This window comes from Ambystoma mexicanum, chromosome 11, assembly GCF_040938575.1.
Source record: "Ambystoma mexicanum isolate Mex_15411 chromosome 11, UKY_AmexF1_1, whole genome shotgun sequence".
NCBI classification, from domain to species: Eukaryota; Metazoa; Chordata; class Amphibia; order Caudata; family Ambystomatidae; genus Ambystoma; species Ambystoma mexicanum.
Window position 1 is genome coordinate 414,406,371 of NC_090934.1, and position 21,643 is coordinate 414,428,013.

General features: G+C 50.8%; 1 protein-coding gene across 1 annotated transcript in view; it reads left to right on the top strand.

The window, feature by feature from the left end:
* The window catches only part of AMBRA1 (autophagy and beclin 1 regulator 1), a 1,783,669-nt gene that overhangs the window by 891,595 nt on the left and 870,431 nt on the right, over positions 1-21,643 (top strand). The window contains exon 10 of the mRNA XM_069623220.1: positions 10,062-10,142. Coding sequence (XP_069479321.1) covers positions 10,062-10,142 — 81 coding nt within the window. The remainder of the gene's footprint in view (positions 1-10,061; positions 10,143-21,643) is intronic.

Consider the following 21,643-nt stretch of genomic DNA (forward strand, 5'->3'; position numbering starts at 1 on the left):
GCGAGGGGGTCCACGTCTACCCCTACCTGGACGACTGGCTCATCCGAGCCAGGACGAGGGAGCTCGCCGTGGTTCACACGGCAAGGAGCATCCAACTTCTCACGGACCTGGGATTCTCCGTGAACTATGCCAAATCCCACCTGGAACCCGCGCAAGACGCTCTGTTTCTGGGAGCGAGGCTCAACACAGTGTCCCTTTTGGCCTCCCCGTCGGAGGAGAGGACCAGGACCATCCTGGGCAAGGTGCAGCGGATGTTGGTGGCCGACGCGGCCAAGGTGAGGTCCATCAAGTCCCTCCTCGGAATGATGTCTTCCTGCATCTACCTCATTCCCATGAGCAGGCTCCGGATGCGCCCGTTGCAGGAGTTCCTGGACGCGCGCTGGATCCAAACGACGGGCAGCTTTGAGGAAAGGATCACACTCGACGAGAGTTTCCGACGAGCGATCCGGTGGTGGGGCACCTGCGCGCATCTGACGGCGGGCATGGACTTCCAGACCCCAGCCCACCAGGAGACAGTGACCACGGATGCCTCCCTGGAAGGGTGGGGAGCGCACACCGAAAATCTGCACGCAAGAGGCCTTTGGCTCCCGACGGAGAAATCCCTACATATCAACGTCCTGGAGCTCCGTGCCGTGTTTTGGGCCCTCAGGTCCTTCCTTCCGTCCCTCAAGGGCAAGGTGGTGAGGATCTTCACCGACAACACCACCACCATGTTTTACATCAGGAAACCGGTCCCCAGCACTGTCCAAGGAGGCGCAGGACCTGTGGCATTGGGCCGTCGCCCAAAGGATATTTCTGGTGCCGTTTCATCTGGCAGGGATAAAAAACACCATCGCCGACTCACTCAGCAGGGAGCTGCGCTCGTGCCACGAGTGGGAGCTGCGGCAGGATCTAGTGGATCGCCTCTTCTGATGGTGGGGCACACCCCAGATCGACCTGTTGGCGACGGCGACGAACTCCAAGTGCCGGAGGTTCGCCAGCAGGTTTCCCCAGGCGAGGAGCATGGGCGATGGTTTCTCGTTCCCCTGGGAGGGCCTGTTCCTCTACGCGTTCCCTCCTTTGCCACTGCTAATCCGGCTCGTCAACCAGCTCAAGAGGTCGCGGTGCAGGATGATCCTCGTCGCACCTGCGTGGCCGAGGCAGATATGGTTCCCGGACCTTCTGGACTTGTCAGCGTCCCCGCCGATCAAGCTGCCGGTGGACGCGGATCTACTCTCCAGGGAAGGAGGCGCCATCCATCACCACGACCCGAAATCGCTGAACTTGCAGGCCTGGCTCCTGCAGCGCTAGAATTTGAAGGATACGACATACCGGCCGACTGCAGAGAGGTTCTTGCAAAGGCCAGGGCGTCCTCGACTCTTAAATGCTACGGACACAAAAGGAAGAGGTTCTCTGTCTGGTGCCACGCACAGAAGATTAACCCTCTACGGATTACGGCTCCCCAAGTACTGCCGTACCTGCTGACGCTGGCCAAAGCTGGACTGGCACACGCGTCCATCAAGATTCATCTTGCTGCGATCTCCCGATACACCAGAACCACTGGGCGGACGTCCTTGTGGTCTCATCGTCTGGTGAAAGAGTTCATGAAGGGACTGTTCAGATCGTTCCCGCCGGTGAAGGCTCTGGCCCCGGCGTGGGAGCTCAACGTGGTGCTGACCAAGCTCATGGGACCTCCGTTCGAGCCTCTGCACTCGGCTCCGTTGAAATTTCTGTCGTGGAAAACAGCGTTTCTTGTGGCCATCACCTCCGCACGACGAGTGGGAGAGATCCAGGCCCTTTCCTGCAAGGCCCCGTACTTGACTTTCCACGACACGAGGGTAGTGCTCAGGACGCACCCCTCCTTCATGCCCAAGGTACCGTCGGACTTCCATCTCAACAAACCCTTGGTGTTGCCTGTGTTCTTCCCGTCGCCTTCGTCGCCGGCTGAGAGGACTTTGCACTCGCTGGATGTGGCTAGAGCGCTGAAGTTCTACGTGGACCGCACAAAGTGTTTTCGGAAGACGTCACAACTCTTTGTGAACTTTGGACTTGTCAATCAGGGGAAGGCTCTCTCGAAGGCTTCCATTTCCAGATGGCTCTCCGGCTGTATCATGTACTGTCACCGGTTGGCAAACCGACCGCTGCCTGGCCGTCCGAGAGCCCATTCCACCAGAGCGATCGCAGCTACCACGGCGTTCCTATCTGGTGTGCCCCTGCTGGACATATGCAGGGCTGCTACGTGGAGGTCGACGCACACCTTCACGAAATTCTACTGTGTCGACCGGGATTCCAGGGAGGAGTCCAGGGTCGGCCAAGCAGTGCTGCGCAACCTGTTCGCCTGAGGTGAGCCTGGTGAGGAGGTAAGATGCTTAATGTTGAGTTTGATGTAATGCTTAATGTTGAGCCTTTGCCACCTCCCGTGGTTGTGCATGTGTGTACTGCTATGTATTCTTTATTCATGAGCATGTGAATCCATGCCAGACCCCATGCTGGAGAAGGAACAAGTTACTTACCTGTAACTGTTGTTCTCCAGCATGGGTCTGGCATGGATTCACATGCGAACCCTCCCGCCTACCCCTCTGCGGCTCTTCACTTGGTCATACTGCCACTTCACATGCTTCCAAATCTGAAGATGGCTGCCAGAGGCGGGGCTTAGGTAGAGGGCAGTCATTGGCTGTGGTCAGTATGACGCAGAGATCAGTGATTGGTTATTACTACGAAAGACAGATCAGAAACGAAACTGATACTGGTTTTTTCTTTACCGAGGATTCCCAGCCTGACGACGGGGAATATTCATGAGCATGTGAATCCATGCCAGACCCATGCTGGAGAACAACAGTTACAGGTAAGTAACTTGTTCCTTACTAGAATAGTGTTGTATCCGGAACAGGAGGGTAAATCGGTGATGAAGTCCATGGAGAGGGTATGCCAGGGATGTGGCAGGATGTCTAGCCGATGCAGGAGACCCGCTGGTCTTTCCTTCTGACCTTTGTTTTGGGCACACACACCACAGGACATCACAAACTCCTTTGTCTTTTCTCCATGACGGCCACCAGAAGTGTCTCTTGACTTTTTCAGAGGTTTTGGCAATGCCTGGGTGGCCCTCCATCAAGGAATCATGGTAGCAAGAGATTACCTGTTTTTGTAAATCGGCATGCGGTAGGAATAGTCGTCCCTGAAAATAAGGCAGGTCTTTTTTTATGATGAAGTCCTTTCCCTTCAGTTGCCAGTTTTGTAAGTCCGAAGGGGTCACAAGTTGTTTAACTTTTGCTTCGATATCTTCGATGGATTGTGAAGAAATCAGGCCCAGGATTCTCTGTTCTGGAATTATTGGCACAGGTTCAGGATTGACAATATTATCTCCCATTCCAATCCGGGAAAGGGCATCCGCTTTGCCATTTTTGTTGCCGGGGCGATAAGGAATTACAAAGTCAAATTCGGCAAAGAAAAGTGCCCAGCGAAGCTGTCTGGAGACTGAGCTTTGGCGGTTTTCAGGTATTGTAGGTTTCGATGATCGGTGATTACCGTGACAGTGTGTTTGGCTCCAAGGAGATAGTGCCGCCAGGCCTTGAAAGCAGACTTAATTGCTAAAAGCTCTTTATCTGTGATGGTGTAGTTAATTTCAGGCGCCGAGAACTTGCGAGACCAGAATGCCACGGGGTGCAATTGGTTAGTTTCCGGATCTCTCTGTGATAGAACCGCCCCCATTGCTAAGCTGGAGGCGTCGGTCTCAACGATGTAAGGGAGGTCTGGGCGTGGATGTTTCAGTATGGGTGCTGAGGTGAACTTGTCTTTTAGCTCTTGAAAGGCCTTTTCTGCTTCTGTTGACCACTCAAAATGTTTGTTTGCAGAAGGCTGGGGACTTCATCCTGCCAGCATTTGCAAAGGTGAGTATGCAGCATGGTCTGCTACAGGTAGGTCCACCCAAGCACCTTTGCAAGAATTATGAGCCCGGCGCCACTGAGGTTCCTTATGAGCCTGGCGCCAGAGGCGCCAGGACTTGGTCCAAAGGGCCCCAATAGGGGTTTGCTGGAGCCGGGGACGAGGGTCGTGAGCCTGCTTCCGGGGATGCTGGGCTTGACTTGGCTTCTCGGGAGCAGTGCTCATGACAATTACCATGTATGGACAGAGGCTAGGCAGACAACTGGCATATTAACCCCCCTGCCTCCTGCGCAAGACCGCTCACACCCAGCCTGTGAGGACAGGTTTTTTGACAAGTTTGAAACTAATGCGCTCCCCTCAGATGGGCACAATCCTCAGGAACATTAAAGAAATGCAGCCATCAGCAACACACAAACACACCTCTTGCCTCCCTGCAGTCTCCAACACCGCAGCAGCCCAGCGTGGAGGCTCCACCAACCACAGAGGAAGGAGGAACACCTTAGGCTGACTGGAACGCCAACCCCCTAGGATAGTTGACCTGCTTAGTCAGGGGTTCCTCTCCTGAACAGGTCCGATACTCAGCAGACAGACTCATCTCTAACCTTTTAAAACTGGGGGTTTCAATTATTTACCAAAAATCTCAGCTTACTCAGATGCTGGTGTTTCTGGGCCTCTTGTGGGACACACAGCAGCAGGGGGTGTTCCCCACGGGGGACAAGGTGACATCGATCCGATCATCAGTCTCCCATTTCCACAGCAGATCAATCACTGCAGGGTGGTGGCATCAGCACCTTCTAGGAGTATTGGCAGCATGTCTCCTTGCAATTGCTTACACCAGGCTCCGCATGAGGAGTCTCCAACTGCATTTTGCGGATTCCTGGGACCAGGAATCGGGCCATTAGTGGGCCCCTATCTAGATTCCACCACATCTGGACCACTACCGCAGATGGTGGCAATAGGAGGAGAATATTCCGGTGGGCAGACCCTTCCGTCCGCCTCCCCCAGAGTACACCATTAACACAGATTCCTTGCTCCACGGCTGGGGAGCCACCCTGGGAGCACACTCAGTGCACAGTCTTTAAACCTCGACCGACTGGCAGAATCGCATCCACTGGCTGGAGCTCATGGGTATACACTTGGCACTCAGGTCTTTTCAACCGACCATCAAGGGCAGGCTGGTGGGCATCCAGACAGACAATACGCCCTGCATGTTTTATGTCAACAAACAGGGGGGCACCAGATCCCCTCAACTGTTCGAGTTGACTCTGGACATCTGGTAATGGGCCATCAGCCAGGGAGTGTGGCTCTCTGAGATCCACCTTGCGTCGGAGTCCAATCTGGAATCAGACAGACTCAGCCGCCTAGCTGCCGACCATTACGAATGGCAGCTGAACGGGAGAATTCTCAAGTGTTCAGTAGATGGTGGTCACCCAACAATAGACCTCTTTGCGACAGTTCAAAATCGGACATGCCAGCAGTTCACGTCCTGGGGAGGAAGGGAGCACAACTCTCTAGGAGAGGCACTCCAGATACCCTGGGACGGGATGTGGGTGTATGCATTTCCACCCAGGCCGCTTGTGTACAAGGTAGTGAACACAGGATCTGGAGTTCCAAGAACCTCAGGATCATCCTCGTGGCGCCACGCTGGCCGTTGTGGCCATGATTCTTGGAACTGTGGCAGATGTCACTTCAGCCGGAGATTCTACTCCCCCCCCCTCGAGAAGGGCCCTCTACTAGTGCAGTAGGGAGGCTCAGTGCTACACCCCTCTCCAGAGAGACTAGCCTTGGAGGCCTGGCACCTGAGCAGCTGATGCTCCAGCACCTTCAACTGTCTTCCGACAATCTGGAGATTATCCAAAATGTTAGGAGCCAATCTACACGCAAGCACCACAAAAGCAAATGGCCAAGGTTCTGCTTTTGGGCTAAGGAACACGGTGTGAACCCACTGACCTGCACCATCGACCAAGTTTTGTCATTTTCAGCCTCTCTCGCCGGATCTGGCATCCAGGTGGATACTTGTAGAACGTACCTGACCACTATCGGTGCGTATAGGAACTCTGACTCTCTCGTCCTCTCTTTGGTCAATCCTGTAGTAAAAAGGCACCTCACTGGGCTGACCAGGCTGTACCCCCTGGTCAAGCAGCCTCATCCCATCTGGGACCTGAATGTAGTCCTAAGCGCTATAGCACATAAACCATTTGAACCCATGGCCACAGTGAACATTAGGTTGGTCACATTAAAGACAGCCCTTCTGGTCGGGCTTACTTCGATTCACAGATTAAGTGAGATCCAGGTGTTAGTCGCCTCAGAGCCATACACTAGATTTCACAAGGACAAGGTTGTGCTCTGCACATACCCCAAGTTCCTTCCGAAGGTGGTTTCATCCTTCCATATCAACAAGGTGCTTGTGCTTCCCACATTCTTTCTGGACCCCAAGAAAGATACAGTGAAAACACTCCACTGCCTAGATGTCGGTAGGGCGTTGAAATTCTATCTAGACAGAACTAAGGGCATCCGTAAGACAGACGCACTGTTTGTGACATTCAGAGGCTCTGTATTTGGGCAGCAGGCTTCCAACCACCAAGGCATCTATAACTAGATGAATGACCGCAGTGATCCAGGATGCATACAGGGTGCAACATAAGTATCCGCTGCATGGCTTGCATGCGGTAAGAGCTAAAGCGACATCAGTCGTGTTCCAGCGCCACGTTCCCTGGCAGGTGATCAGCAGGGCGGCAACATGGGCCGGATACCAGTGCCAAGGCTGATGTAACATTTGGCCGAGCTGTGCTGCGCCATCTTTTTGCTGAAGAGGTCAGGCTCTCCTTCCCAGGGCGTTATCGGTTGTAATCTCCCATACAGGATGGAGGAAAGGGGGTGGGACGTAGGAGTAATTAAGTGTTACTATCCGGAGTGACTAAGATACTCCTAGTCCATTGTCCCCTTTCCTCCATACATCCTACCATCCATCCCCCTATAATAAAACCAGTGAGGTTGTTGGACTTTAAAACAGCCAACTCGTCAAAAGGGGACTAATGTGTGGCGCCGGTGGGCAGGGTTAAAGGAACCTGTGCTCCTGAGGCCGTGCCGGTGGGCAGGGTTAAGGGAGGCCGTGCCGCGCCCCCGCTCGCCAGTAAATTTAAAAAGGAAATGTCTTTTTCTGGTGGAAAACAGGTTCCGGTTTCCATCCCTGGTGAGTGACACTTAAATTTATCTTCCTGCTGCCAGTGGCTTGTCTGCCCATGTGGTCTCTAGTAATGTCTGCATTGTCAAGGGTGTTGAATGTTGTGTCACAGCACCTCCTGTGGTGTACGTGACAAGACAACCTGTTGATGGGTGAACATCTATGAGAACTTTAGCCTCTAATGATGGTCACAGAAGCCTATCGGCTGGGTTGGGGTTCTCGTTGAACAATTGCACAGTGAGCAGATCTTGGTCAGAGCAGAAATGAGCATTCAAATCAACCTGCTGGAGCTGCAGGCAATCTGGTTATCCCTGGTTGTATTCCTTTCTTCCAAGCAGGGTAGGCCTGTTTTGGTACTGATGGACAACCCGCTATCCATGCACTCCCTCAATAGGCTAGGTTGTGTGGGATAACTCCCCAACCACCACCCTTGCACGGATGCCATGAAGCTGTGATACTGGGACCTAAGCAGCGTCTGTCACAGCCCATCTTCCAGGGTTAGTGACTTCGGTAGCAGATGCTCTAAGCAGGCAGCGCTCTGTCTCAGGAGTGGGATCTGTGCCAGGAAGCCCTAGATGAGATCTTCAGATTCTGGGAGACCCCTCAAGTTTACCTCTTCGCCACCAGTGTCGACAGGCAGTGTGATTGCTTCCACTATAGGGAATTCTTCTTTGAGACGGCCCCCACATGGGTGGGTGGGGAGGCATTGATTGTGTATTGGAACTGACACATTCCTACCGATTCCAAGAATCCCATTGCTCTCAAGAACTTCGGCTCCACCATGATTGATTACCAGGGATTGGGGTCTGGAGACATGATACCCAGACCTTTTGGACTTGGGCTCTCTTGGCGTATTCCAGTGAAGGTCGACCTCTCCTGATACATACCTTGTTGCTGAGAGGCTGAGGTATTGGGGTGATCTGTCAGAAGACATCCTAGATGTGCTCCTTTAGGCCAGGAGTCCTGCCACTAAGTTGACCTATGGCTTCAAATGGATGTTGTCAGCTTGGTGTTGGGAGAGGGATTTGGTTCCCTTGCTACGGACATGGTTGTAGAATTGGTTCTTCCCTTAACTCGACTAAATTTAAATGAACCCTGGATCGAGATTCTCTCTATGCCATCCCTACAGGTATGCAGTTCTTGAAAGGGTTCACTACAGTTCCCCCCCCCCCAATCCAATGGCCACATTAATTTTGTTCCTGTATGGGAATTAAAAGTAGTCTTGACTTTTCTTTTATGTGGCTCACTCTTTTTGTGCATTTACTTTTGTGTTCCTTGGCCTTGTTGCCTTTAAAAGTAATTTTCTTGGTTGCTATCACTTTGGCAGGTGATTAAGTGAACATCCACCCATGTCATGCAAAACTCCCCCATGGTTTTCACAAAGAACAGATTGTAAGAGTGATAGCTACTTTTCATCTGAAAATGGTGTCACCTTTCTCAGAATATTCACTTGCCTGTTTTTTATTCACCTCCCCACCCGTCTTGACGGAGGAAGTATTTCAGCATTTGGATCTGTAAAGGGCTGTTGGCTACTACATTTCCAGAACAAGAACGGGTGATCAATTGTTAATTTCTTTTGCCAGAGCTATGATGAGCAAATATGTCTTCAGACAACCATTGTCTAGCTGCATGGTACTATGTATTTCTGAGTGCTCTGACCTACAGTCAAAGGTAGTTTTAGGTGGCTACAGGGCTCATTCCAAAAAGGCCCATGTCTGGACTGCAGTGAGGGAGATCGGCCTTGAACATCGGCAAACAAATACCTGGGTGTCTTTGCACCTTTTTGCCAAACATTTTTGTCCTGACTTTTTATCAGGCCAGGATGCCCATTTTGATTTCTGGTTTAGGTGATGTTTCTCACTCACTTCCTCCATATTCAGTACTGCTTTGGGAGTCAATTTAAGATGTGGAATCTGTTGGAGGATACAATCAGTAAATGTTCGTTCCCACAGATTCCTCATTGTCCCCTCCCATAGGGGAGGGCGGGGGTGGTGATGAGGGCGAGGTGAAATGTGGAATCAAGGTCAGGGGTAGAGTATCCTCTGTCTGCCAAGGATGGCCTCTTTTGTGGCCATTTGTAGTCAAAGATGCTGAAGAGAACCTTGGTGGCTAAAAGATTTAGAAGGTCAGATTTAGAAGGTCAGTTGGCATTGGTAATCTAAGATGAGGAATGTGTGGGAGGAGACACCATCAAAAGAACATTACTGAGGGAACTAATTTGTCCAACTGGCATATGGAACAATGTGTGGCAGTTGGTGCCGCTGTATTCTTCAGGGCTGGGATGGCACACAGAGGTACACAATGCAGAGTACCTTTCTGAAAGTTCTTTAGGACTGCAGTCTTTTTAAATATGCATGCTGAACCTGCCTATTTTACGGGAAATGTCCAACCAGATGTGAATGGGGTGGGGGTTGGGGGGGATGGTAAGCCCAGGACTAAGAGTACTGGAATCCTCACCAAAAGGGTAATTGTTCCTTGTTCTGCTGTTTCACATCTATACACCAACTCAGATTCCAAACAGCTTTTTTTCCTCCCATACTCTGTTGTTTTTATTTATGATGGGCTGGTCATGCAATCAAACTTAAGTTTGCTATACAATGGGATAAACGAGGGATGAGCTTGTGTTGTCTTGGAGTGATTTAAGGACTTGATTACCTTATTTTCAGCATTGCACACCTGCTGAAAGTTTACATTTCTCAGAGTTTTGGTGATATGTACAAGAGGCCATATTAGCCTGAGTCCTGGAGTTACTATGGTCCCTTTCTTGCTTCTTTGCCCATTCCACCTTTCTTAAGTTTCTCCATATCCCTTTTGCCTTTGCCCTCTTACTTCTGCATGTCATTAAAGTTTCTCCTTTTTTTCTTTCATTGATCAGTCCCTTGAGTCTGCCACAGGATATCTATCCTCTGAGATTTCTGAATGTTCAGTGCCATCTATGAAGCCTGCTCTGTAGTGGTGTAAGGTGGAAGGGGATGCTTTCCTTCAGCCATATAACTTGTAGCCTGTATTTCTCTAGGGACAATGGAGACCGGTCACGCCATCGTATTCCTAGGAATGCCAGGATGTCTGCACCCTCACTTGGCCGTTTCGTTCCCAGGTAGGACATGTTCTTACATAAGGCTTGGCTGTTGTATTTGTCTTGTGGAGGTGTACCTTCTTTTACCTCTCTGCCCACTACATGTTGTGCCTCGTGTGGAGAGGACTCTTTCAGGCTACTCCACTGTGTGATTTGTACCTAAAAGTCCCTTTTTATTACACTCTGTCCCTGCTATACCCTCACGGCTGCCCTTTTGCTGCACCATCCCTATGGAAGTAACCATCACATAACCCCTACGTCCCGTCCCCTTTCCTCCATACTGTATAGGTGCGTCCCTCATCAAAGACAGAAAACGGAACCTTTTTCGCCGAAAAAAAATGTCTTTCCCTTTAAATTTAGATGCGCTCTGGCCCTGGGAGCATGTGCTTCCCTGACTCCACCCACCGGTGCCACTCCTAAATCCTCTTTTCTGCATTGACGGGAACAGACCGCTTTCACCAGCGCTCTTGGGTTATGCTTCAGGCCTTGTAATTCCATGTGCATTTCCCAGGGATATTTTCTTTTCCCTTTTTTTTCTACATGGGGTGTCATGCTCCTCCCTGGCGCATGTTCAAGACGGCATGTTTCAATATGTGTCAGGCCTGCAAGGGCTTCTTCCCCACGTCGGATGCCCACACGCTCTGCCTCCGGTGCCTTGGCCCCGACTACGCTGGGCACGCTGTTCTGCGTGTGACGTGCTCACTTCAGGTAGGTGCCCTGATTTCCTCTGCACCCCACAAGGGTGACTACTTCCCTGGGAAGCATCCAAGTGGGAGGAGCCTTCCAGGTCCTAAGACCAGCAAGGGGACCAAGGCTCCGAGAGCTACCGCCAACAGACAGAGGGGTCCCAGGATCCTCCCGTCCTACTGCTGAGAGGCCGTAAGGCACTAGTACAGGGGATCTCCCCAAGGGACTCTGCTCTAAAACCGGGTTCGCTCCTGAGGGGTGCCTATACGCAGCAGTAGCATTACCAGCATCATGGCCGAGGGCACGCCCCCTCCGAGGTCTCTACCTGAGGTGCAGGAAAGGTCTGAGCCTTTACTCTTAAGCGTGCAGGCGGAGACTGGGCCAGCTCATCAGCCACCATGCAGCAGAAACGTGTTGCGGGGCTATCCTGCCCGCCGGGCCAGACAAGATGGCGCTGCATCCGGAGCCTCCCCATTCTGGCATGCAGACATGGGAACGCACGTTGAGATGGGACTGGACAGCGCCAGTTACCTGGTGCACATCATACCCAACCACATCCGCACAGGGACGGTACACAGACCCCGGTTTATTGCGACAAGGACCGGCAAGAACACAGCAGCCACAGGGGATGGCTCCTACGCAGCCAAGCCCTTCAGTATGTGAGGAAAGGTTCTTTGAAAAGTTCTTCATCCTCATGAAATTGCCTCAGATGGGCACCATCCTCGGTGGGGTCATCAAGGACATGCTCCCTCCGGTATCACGTCAAGCTCCGACCGTGGTCCAGAGCCCAGTTCCAGTTCAAGCCCTGGTTCCCGGGCTCCCACCAGTCACAGTGGCTCCCCCAAAACCCCCCCCCGCACTCCTCAGCGCAGCCCCCTCAGCAGCCTCAGGCACTGCCAGTCAGCATGCCACAGTTTGCCCGCACCGAGCACACCACCAGCAGCTCTTGACCTGCAGGACACAGCGGCTGACACGGACGAAGAGGAGGATCAGGATACTCCCTCCTCAGCTAAGGCTTTCCACGAGAGGCTGACGGGTGTGGCCGAGTACTTGGGGATCCCGCAGCCCCCAATTGAACAACCTGAGGCGGGGGTCTTGGCTGAGGTGTTGGCCATCCGCCTCGCCACAAGAATTGGCATCCCTCTACAAAAGGATATAGAATCCTTGGCCAAAAAGGGCTGGGTAAAGCCGCATTCCACACAGCCTACAAATAAGGGCCTTGATGCCAAGTATAGGTAGGCGGAAGGGGATCCACTCAAACTATCAGGGCACCCCCAACTTCATGCATTTGTTATAGCTGTAGCCTCCATTTTCTCTAAACCTCAAGCTTCTTCACCTACCCCCCTCGTCTTCCCTCCTAGGGTAGGAGGAAAAGCTGTTGGAGTTCTATGACAATAATATATACTCTGCTACGCTCCACCTGCGCCAGGCCAACGCGAGTGCCATGTTGGCAGCAGTGAACCAAAAGCTTTGGCGGCAGATTGCGGACTTTCTCCTGGAGCTCCCTGTGCAATAGTTAGGTGTGATTCAGGACAGGGTTGGCAGAGGTGAAGATAGTGGCCCAGGATGGAGTCCACCGTGATACACATTGGCACCTCGGGCAGAGCTATCTGTGTCGCCACAGACATGAGGACAGCTTGGCCTAAGGCAACCAAGTTTAACCCTGATGTGCAGGAGTGCATTCTCAACCTGCGACATTCGAGGGGTCTGGGAGGCTTTTTTCACTCCACTGCAGACGATGAACTTAATGAAAAGCAAGGCCAGGGTTCCTCCTGGGGAAATAATCAAGGCCAATCCTCCCAGAGCTATCCTAGAGGACAACGCAGAGGTTGTATTCCGGGCAGAGGCCCTGCTTGAGATGACACACCACCTCAGAAGCGGTGGAATTCCGCTTCAGTTGCCCTCCCATGCTTCTCCAGTAGGACGCTGCATTTCCAGCTTCACCCATGCATGTGAGGGAATCACCTCAGACAGAGAGGTGCTGGCCACAGTAGCAGGCGGATACTGTATACAACTACTCCAATGTCCACACGACCACCCCCCACGACAGAAGATCCACTCAGAAGAACACCAGCGTATCCTTTTCTTGAAGAGATGGCCACACTTTTATTAAAGGACGCCATCGAAGTCATCCCCGCCTACCAGGTAAACACGGGTATTTATTCAACTTACTTCCTGGTGCCAAAGAAAGACCTAACAATGCGCCCAATATTAGATTTGCGCCCTGCAAACAAATATGTCAAGCCACAGAAGTTCTGCACGACTACGCTACAAGAGGTAATTCCCTCTACTAAAAAAGAGGGATTGCATGGTAACAATGGATATGAAAGATGCCTATTTACATATTTCAATGTTCCCAACGTACAGAAGATTCTTGCGTTTTAAGATAGCGAAACTGCACTACCAATTCAAGGTGCTGCCCTTCGGAATAGCCTCGGCTCCAAGGGTATGCACAAAGGTACTGGCGGTGGTGGCAGCGCAGTGTACCCTTACCTGGACAACTGGCTCATTAGAGGGGAGTCCCCCCTGATTTGCAGACAAAACATTCATAGAACAATCAACCTCCTCTTTCAATTGGGCTTCTCCATCAATGAGAAAAAGTCAAGCCTAGTGCCAAGTACTTCAAAACGGTTCCTAGGAGTTGTCTTGAACACAGAGGAGGGTTGGTCTTTCCATCAGAGGAAAGAGTAAAACATTTGTTACTGCAAATATACATTATCAGGCCGGCCGCCAGATAAGGGTGCGCAAAGCTATGCATTTAATAGGCATGATGGTATCTTGCATTTACCTGGTTCCTCAGGCGATCGTCCGCATGCGACCCATGCAGGAGTGGTTGGCGATACGGTGGTCTCAGGCAAGTGGTCAGTGGGACGATATAGTGGTAGTTTCGCCAACACTTGTACTAAACCTTTGCTGGTGGACAAGAAAAAATCTAACGAAAGGATAACCTTTCTACGATCCAGAGGTACAGGCGGTTGTCACGTCTGTAGTGCAGAACCACATCAATCTGCTGGAACTTCTGGCAGTATTGAAAGCCCTCCAGGCATTAGAACCCCATTTAACAAACCTATCTGTGCATATCCTAACAGACAGCACTACAGCGATGTTTTATATGACCAAACCGGGGGTGGGGGCCTACACGTTCACCAAATCGGCCAAGACTTGCACAGCAAATTTGGAAATGGGCAATCAAACGGAAGATGTACCTGTCGTCACAACATGTTCCAGGGGAACTCAACTCTAACAGACTTATTGAGCAGAGATCCCCTAGCAGAGGAACACGAGTAGCGTCTACACGAAGGAGTCGTAGAACACCTCTTTTTTCAATGGAGTTTCCCAATTATAGACTGTCCAATAAAAATGTCCATTGTCCCTTCACCCCCGCTGAAGGGATCCACCTTTTCACATCCCCACCTACACCTTTGGTCCTGTGTCCACTCAGCATGAGGAATGCTAGATTGGGCTCCTGTTTTCTCTGCAATTAGATGACAATTAGACCTGGCACCCCGCTGGCAGCAAACAATCCTATCAACGTCCTGCCTACACTTCCTCCCACCATGTCTCCTGACCCCAATAAAAAAAAAATACTTGCCTACATCCTCAACTCCTGTACCCTGGAGTACCAGATGCACTAGCTATCAAAGGAGCTCTTATTAATGCACATTCAATGTTCGCCCATGCACTGGACATAGCCGACTTCACCACGAACCATCTCGACTTCCTGGCCGTAACAGAAACTTGGCTATACCCTGCGGCAGGACCAACCTTGTCCTTAGCACTCCAGGATAACTACACAATCATCAGAGCAGATAGAAGCATTGGCAAAGATGGGGGAGTGGGTTTCATAGCCAAATCTCGTCTGGGCCTCCGAGAACTCACCAAAGTCGATTTTCCATCGTCTGAACTTCTGTCTTACTCCCCCTTTCAGCCACCCGCACCCTTCTACTCCACCTTATCTACTGACCACCTGCTTCAGTTTCTTCGTTCGAGGAAGATCTCACCCCCCTCTTGACCCAAAATACCAAACTTGGTTCCCAAATCATTTTGCTGGGAGATCTCAACTTTGGACTTCATGACCTAAACGACTGTAATGCCACAGCCATTGAAAACTCTATCTCACAACTTGGCTTCAAGCGCTGCATCAATGAGCCTACACACAACACGGGCAGAAAACTAGATTGTTTGGCAGACCTAAACTGCACTACTACAATCCTTAACAATGCGCCCTGTGCCTGGTCAGACTATCACTGCATCACCTTTAGCATACAGTAGAGCGTTCGTCCCGATTCCAGCACCTCCATCGCCCCACAAACCTGGTCCAGAAACAATCGTAACATAACGCTAGACAACTTACTACCCCTACTACAGCCTATTACGGGTCTATCAAAAAATCTAGCCAAGGAACCTGTACAACTGCACTTTAGAACAAGCCCTTAATAAAATTGCCTCACTTAAATGAAGAAAGTCTAAACCTTCATCCCATTTAAATGAATGGTTCACCGCTGACCTAAAAACCCTCCTTAACAATAAAAGATCATCCGAAGCCACCTGGAGAAAAACACTTTCAATCCCTAACAAGGAGAAGTTACTGGTGGTGGTGACAGCGCACTTGCGCCGGGAGGCAATCCTAGTGTACCCCTACCTGGACGACTGGCTGATTATAGGGAAGTCACCCCAACTTTGCAGGCAAAACACTCAAAGAACCATAAACCTTCTCTTCCAATTGGGCTTCTCAATAAACGATAAAAAAATCAAGCCTTGTGCCAAGCACAATCAAACAGTTCCTAAGAGCTGTCATAAACACAGAAGCAGGGTTAGTCTTTCCATCAAAGGAAAGAGTTCAAACCATGCTACTGCAAATACCTCTGTATCAAGCCAGTTGACGGATGAGTGTACGCAAAGCAATGCGTTTGCTAGACATATTGGCATCTTGCATGTACTGGTCTTGCACGCACATTTGCGCATGCGCACCTTGCAGGAGTGGTTGGCGAAACAATGGTGTCGGGCAAGCTGTCAGTGGGATGATCTAGTGGTCGTTTCGCCAACAATAGTAGAAAACTTATGCTGGTGGACAAAGGAGAATCTGTTGAAGGGGAAAACCCTTCCACGATCCGGCTGTGCAAGCGATTGTTGCAACAGACGCATCAATCTTCGGGCGGGTGGCACATCGCCTTCACTACACAGCACATGGTCTGTGAACTCACATCACAGCACAGAACCGCATCAACCTTCTGGAACTTTGGGCAGTATTCAAAGTGCTTCAAGCATTCGAATCACAGCTGACAAATCAGTCGGTACAAATTCTAACCGACAGCACCACCGTAATGTTCTACAGCAACACGGAGGGGGCACACGTTCTCCAAATCTGTCCAAGCTGGCACAGAAAGTATGGAAATGGGCACTCAGACAGGGGATGTTCTTATCTTTCCAACACGTTCCAGGGGAACTCAACACTCTAGCAGACCCTCCAAGCATAGATCCCCTACCAGAACAAAACAAGTGGCAACTAGACCCAAATGTCGTAGACCACATCTTTTCACAGTGGGTTTACCCCACGCTAGACTTGTTCCCTACAAGAGAAAATAAGCGATGCCCAGACTTTGCATCCAGGATTCCCCGACTCCAAGGGAAACGCCATATGGATGAGCTGGTCAGGGAAATTTGCTTACGCTTTTCCCCCCCAACTCCTATAATCAGGATAGTGAGCAAGATTCACAGAGAACAGATGACACTCATCCCAGTTGCTCCTATGTGGGCGAGACAACCATGGTATCCACATCTGCGCAAACTGGTGATGTGCGATCTCATCAAACTCCCGTACCAGACCGATTTGTTGACCAAGCAGGAGCAATAACATGCCCTCAACCTCACTCAATGAACTTGACAGCATGGCTCCTAAGGTCATAGTTTGGACATCTAAATCTACCACAGAGGTGTATGGATATCCTCAAGGAGACAAGTAAACCAAACACCAGACAGTTATTTCGACAAGTGGAGGAGATTTGTAATTTGGTGCCAGTCTAAACAAATAAACCCCATAGAATGTACTCCATCCCAAATTCTTAACTGTATGCTCCACTTGTTAGACTCAGGGTTAGTATTCAACTCTATAAAGGTCCACCTGGCGGCTTTATCAGCTTACACTACCTCTCAGAGTTAAGGTATCATGGTGGAAAGTTCCATTCATTAAGGTGTTCATGGAGGGAGTAAAGAGACTCCACCCTCCAATTTCAAACCCACCGCCAAGCTGGGAGCTCAATGTAGAACTTGCAAAGCTCATGGGACCTCTCTTTGAGCCTATGCAGAAGTCCAGTCTTAAACACCCGACATACAAGACTGCCTTCTTAGTGGCTGTTTCTTCTATAGGAAGAGTTGGTGAACTGCAAGTATCGTCGGTGCAGGACCCCTTCTTTATCATACACGAGGACAAATTGGTTTTACATACACACCCTAGGTTTTCACTGAAATTAATTTCCATATTTCACGTGAACCAATCCATTGTGCTACCGGCCTTCTTCCAGAATCCAACAAGCTCAGCTGAGAACAAACTCCATACACTAGATGTAAGGAGGGCGGTCCTTTACTATGTAAACAAGACCAGACCGCTTAGGAAAACGGACCAACTGTTTGTCTCTGTAGCACCAGGCAGAGAAAGAGACCACACTTCCAAGAATGCTATCTCCAGGTGGATAGTCAGATGCATACAGCTCTGTTACTCATTATCAAGCAAAACACTGCCTTTCACACCAAGAGCTCACTCCACAAGGGGTTCAGGAGCTTCCTTGGCTTTTATTGCAAATGTCCCGCTAGACGCCATTTGCAAAGCAGCTACATGGATCTCAGTACATACATCCACTCAGCCTTACTGCATTGGCACTCAATTCAAAGCAGATATACAGGTGGGACAAGCAGTTCTAAAGCATCAATTTGCCGCTGCACTCTCAACCCTCCACCTTCTCCTAACACTGCTCACAAATCTATGCATAGCATGTGATCTAAGCGGATTCCACAAGCCTCAGAATGGAAATATTAATCACTGTAATTGTATTTCTGATGCTTGTATCTGCTTAGATTCACAAGCGCCCACCCATCATCCCCTTAGAGAGAAGGTGCATGGATGTTTATATGAGCTATTCTGATACTTATCTGCTTTAATACACCTGTACTCACATTACCCTTCATGCTACCTCACGTCAGACAAATAACAATCTGAGGGACCTCGACGCGTGAATGACCATGGGTACAGTGGACATCCCACTATGGATAATATTACTGGCATGCCCTGTCGACGTCCCTTTTCAAATTTCAAAAACAACTGTAATACTCTGCAGCTTCCACTAGATGTCGGCCTATGCACAGTATGTGAATCTAAGCAGATATAAGCACCAGAAATAGGTTTACGGTGAGTAATGTATTATATATATATATTTCTGAGGCTTGTGGAATCTGCTTAGATCACATGCTGTGCATAGGCCGACATCTAGTGGAAGCTGCGGAGTATTAGTTTGTTTTTTGAAACTTGAAAATGGGCGTCGACACAGGGCGTACCAGTAATACTATCCCTAGTGTGACGTTCACTGTACCCATGATCCCTCACGCGTCTAGGACCCTCAGATTGTTTTTTTTCCGCCATGCTGGTCGGAAGCACTGAGCAGAGTTCCCTGACTTAGTCAGATTTTGCAAATATTGTTATATATTTCCCCATTTATTCCAATACGTCGAGTCTCCGAACATCGACACTCGATGCCGGATCGGAGAAAAGTCAACCGTCGAACTACAGCAACGGATTTGAGCCTCGGAAGGCCTCTGGCCTCGGCCCGGGCCTCGGAAGTCCTCTGGACTCAGCCCTGCAAGTAGGGAGAGTGGGGGGTGGCACACATCCTACACTCTGATTAATATAGGTACATTACTTATGTTCCTACACTCCCAGCCCGCTGCCACAGGGTGCGTATGGAGGGTACCCCTTTTCAATTTCGCCCCAAGTGCAACCGCAAGTATCCTTGGGTTGACAGACATGCCACGTGTAACCTCTGCTTGCCGAGGGACCACCCCGAGGCGAATTGCAGAGCGTGCAGTCGGTTCAAACCGAAGACCCTTAAGGACCATTCGATAAAGCGTTGGGCCCACCACGCCAGGCGACAAGAGGCCATGGCCGCGGAGGGTGCCTTCAGCGATGGCAGCGACGTAGTACTTTCGTAAGGCGAGGGCAATGTGGCGTCGATGGACAGCCAAGCGCAAGTCCCCGACCTCGGAAGGTTGTCCGGCAGGGCAGCTATGGGGAAGACACCCGGCGACACGAGCGCTACCCACACCACTTCCAGCAAACAAAGGTCCAACCGAGACTCGACGCGCACGTCGAGTTCTCGGAAAGCGGCACGTAGAGAACGGTCCACCGAGTCAGTGTCCTCTGGGCGTTCGCATTCGATATCGCCTCATGACACCAGGCAACCCTCCTCTGTTGCTAAGAGTGCCTTGCTCCCCTTAGTGACTGCGGTTCGGTCATTGGAAGACGACGCCGACCTCTACCCCCAGGCCGCACTCCAGGAGTCGGCGTCTGCAGGCAGCGCAAAGGCTGCTACCGAATCCCTTTCTCTCTCCAGAGACCGGGACTCTACCCCCGAATCTCGGCGCCAGGCATTGAAAAGCTCTGATAGGGCCCAAAAATTGGGGAAACACTCTTCCACCCGCGGGGAGTGGGGAAAACAACGAAGTAAGCCGTCCCAGCCTACTTCCACTCCTAAACTACATTCTACTCCACCTAAACAGCCTAAGGCCCCTGTTCAGGCCAGTAGGTCTAGTCAGGATTAAACGGGGAAAGCACTCCAGGAAAGAGTTATTCCCAGTTCAAGGAATGGTCCAGTGATGACATAGACAGAGTAATGTCAAGGATGTCGTCATTGGCAGATTTCTACGCCAAAAACCCGGAACACTTTCTCTCTTTGACCCCAGAAGGGTCAACTCCCTCGGGCTCTAAGGATCCAATACCCCCAAGTAAGAAGTCCCGGGGTGAAGCACCAACAAGTCTTCATACCCCTTCTATATACAGCCCTATTCTCAATATCAGGAAGATCCATCCTTTGGTGAGGATCCAGACGTGGGCATGTTCGAAGAACAAACTGGGACGGGCTATTATGGGGATGATGAGGTCCAAGAGGAGGACGATGACCCAGATACATACAGGGTAGATTCCCCGGTAGAGAAAGAACCCGCCGTTACCGACTCCCCTGTCGACAACCAGCCTCTCCTGAATGAGGTCCTGCCCAGAGCGGCACAGCACTTCCACATTGACACCCAAAGTGCTCAGGAAGAGAGGGACTTTGCAGAGGAATTGGTGGGAGACAGCAGACCTGTTGCTCAGGCCATCCCTATCCTTAAGTCAATACAAAGGAGGATAGACCCTTCCCTTGTTAACCCCAATCTCACTAGGGCAGTAAACCCCAGAATTGAAAAGCTTTTCAGAGCAGCCCAATCTGACCCACTGTACATAAGGGGACATCTCAAACCGGACTCCCTGGGTGTTACAAACACCCGTAAGAGGGCAGGAACACCCTTGTCATCGTCCGAAGCTCTCCCCGACAAGGAGAGCAAGAGGATTTATGGCTTGGGCAGGAAAGTAGCCTCCACTTTCGCCTACCAGGCAAGGATTGCCAACTCCACCACCCTACTGGCTAGTCACAACTGCCACCAGTGGGAAGAAGTCGCGGCTCTCATAGACTCCGCCCCAGAACCCTTAAAAAGCCAATTGGCACGAGTTTCGGCAGAGGGGAGAGATGTGTCAGGTTGCATTTTAAAATCAACCTTTGATGTCGCGGATAACGCCGGCAGATTAATTGCTCAAAGCACGGTCATCAAGAGGCATGCTTGGCTACGGCAGTCTGGTTTCAAGGCCGAGACCCAAGCATCATTGATAGATAAGCCGGTGGAGCCGGATCTATTGTTTGGAAAGGCGGTCGAGGACGCGCTGAAGAATGCCAAGGACGAGTACGAGACACTCAAGTCCCTAGGGCAACTAAACAACAAACCCCCTAACCAGAGAGGGAATGGCAATTTTCGTCGGCCTCGCGGACAAAACTCCCAAAGAGGCTCAAACTATTCCCAAGGCCAGTGTACTCCATGGAACACTAACCAGCAGTCTACCCAGGGTTATGGCAGGGGTAACAAAAGAGGTTATGGTAGGGGTAGAGGCAGTCCCAATAAAGGAGGGGGCACGCCTCCACCAAAACAGTGACGCTCCGTTCAGGGTCCCTTCTCACGCATCCCCAGTAGGGGGACGCATTTCCATCTTCACCCAAGCTTGGGAAGGGATCACATCAGACAGATGGGTGCTGTCCACAGTGTTCGCAGGATACTGCATAGAACTACTAGAGCGTCCCCGAAACAACCCTCCACGACAAAGAATACACTCCTTAGACCACCAGAAGATCCTACTCGAAGAGATCGAATATCTTCTTGAAAAGGGCGCGATAGAACTCGTCCCGGGACACCAGGTAAACAAGGGTATTCAACTTACTTCCTTGTGCCAAAAAAAGATTTGACAATGCGCCCAGTATTGGACTTACGGCCTGCAAACAAGTATGTCAAGCCCCTAAAATTTTGCATGACTACTCTCCAAGAGGTAATTCCCCTCCTAAAAACTGGGATTACATGGCAACATTTGATATGAAAGATGCCTATTTTCATATTTCCATGTTTCCAGCGCACAGAACATATCTGCGCTTCAAGGTGGACAGTCAGCACTACCAGTTCAAGGTACTGCCCTTCGGGATAGCCTCGGCTCCAAGGGTATTCACCAAGGTACTGGCGGTGGCGGCGGCACACCTACGCAGGGAGGCAAT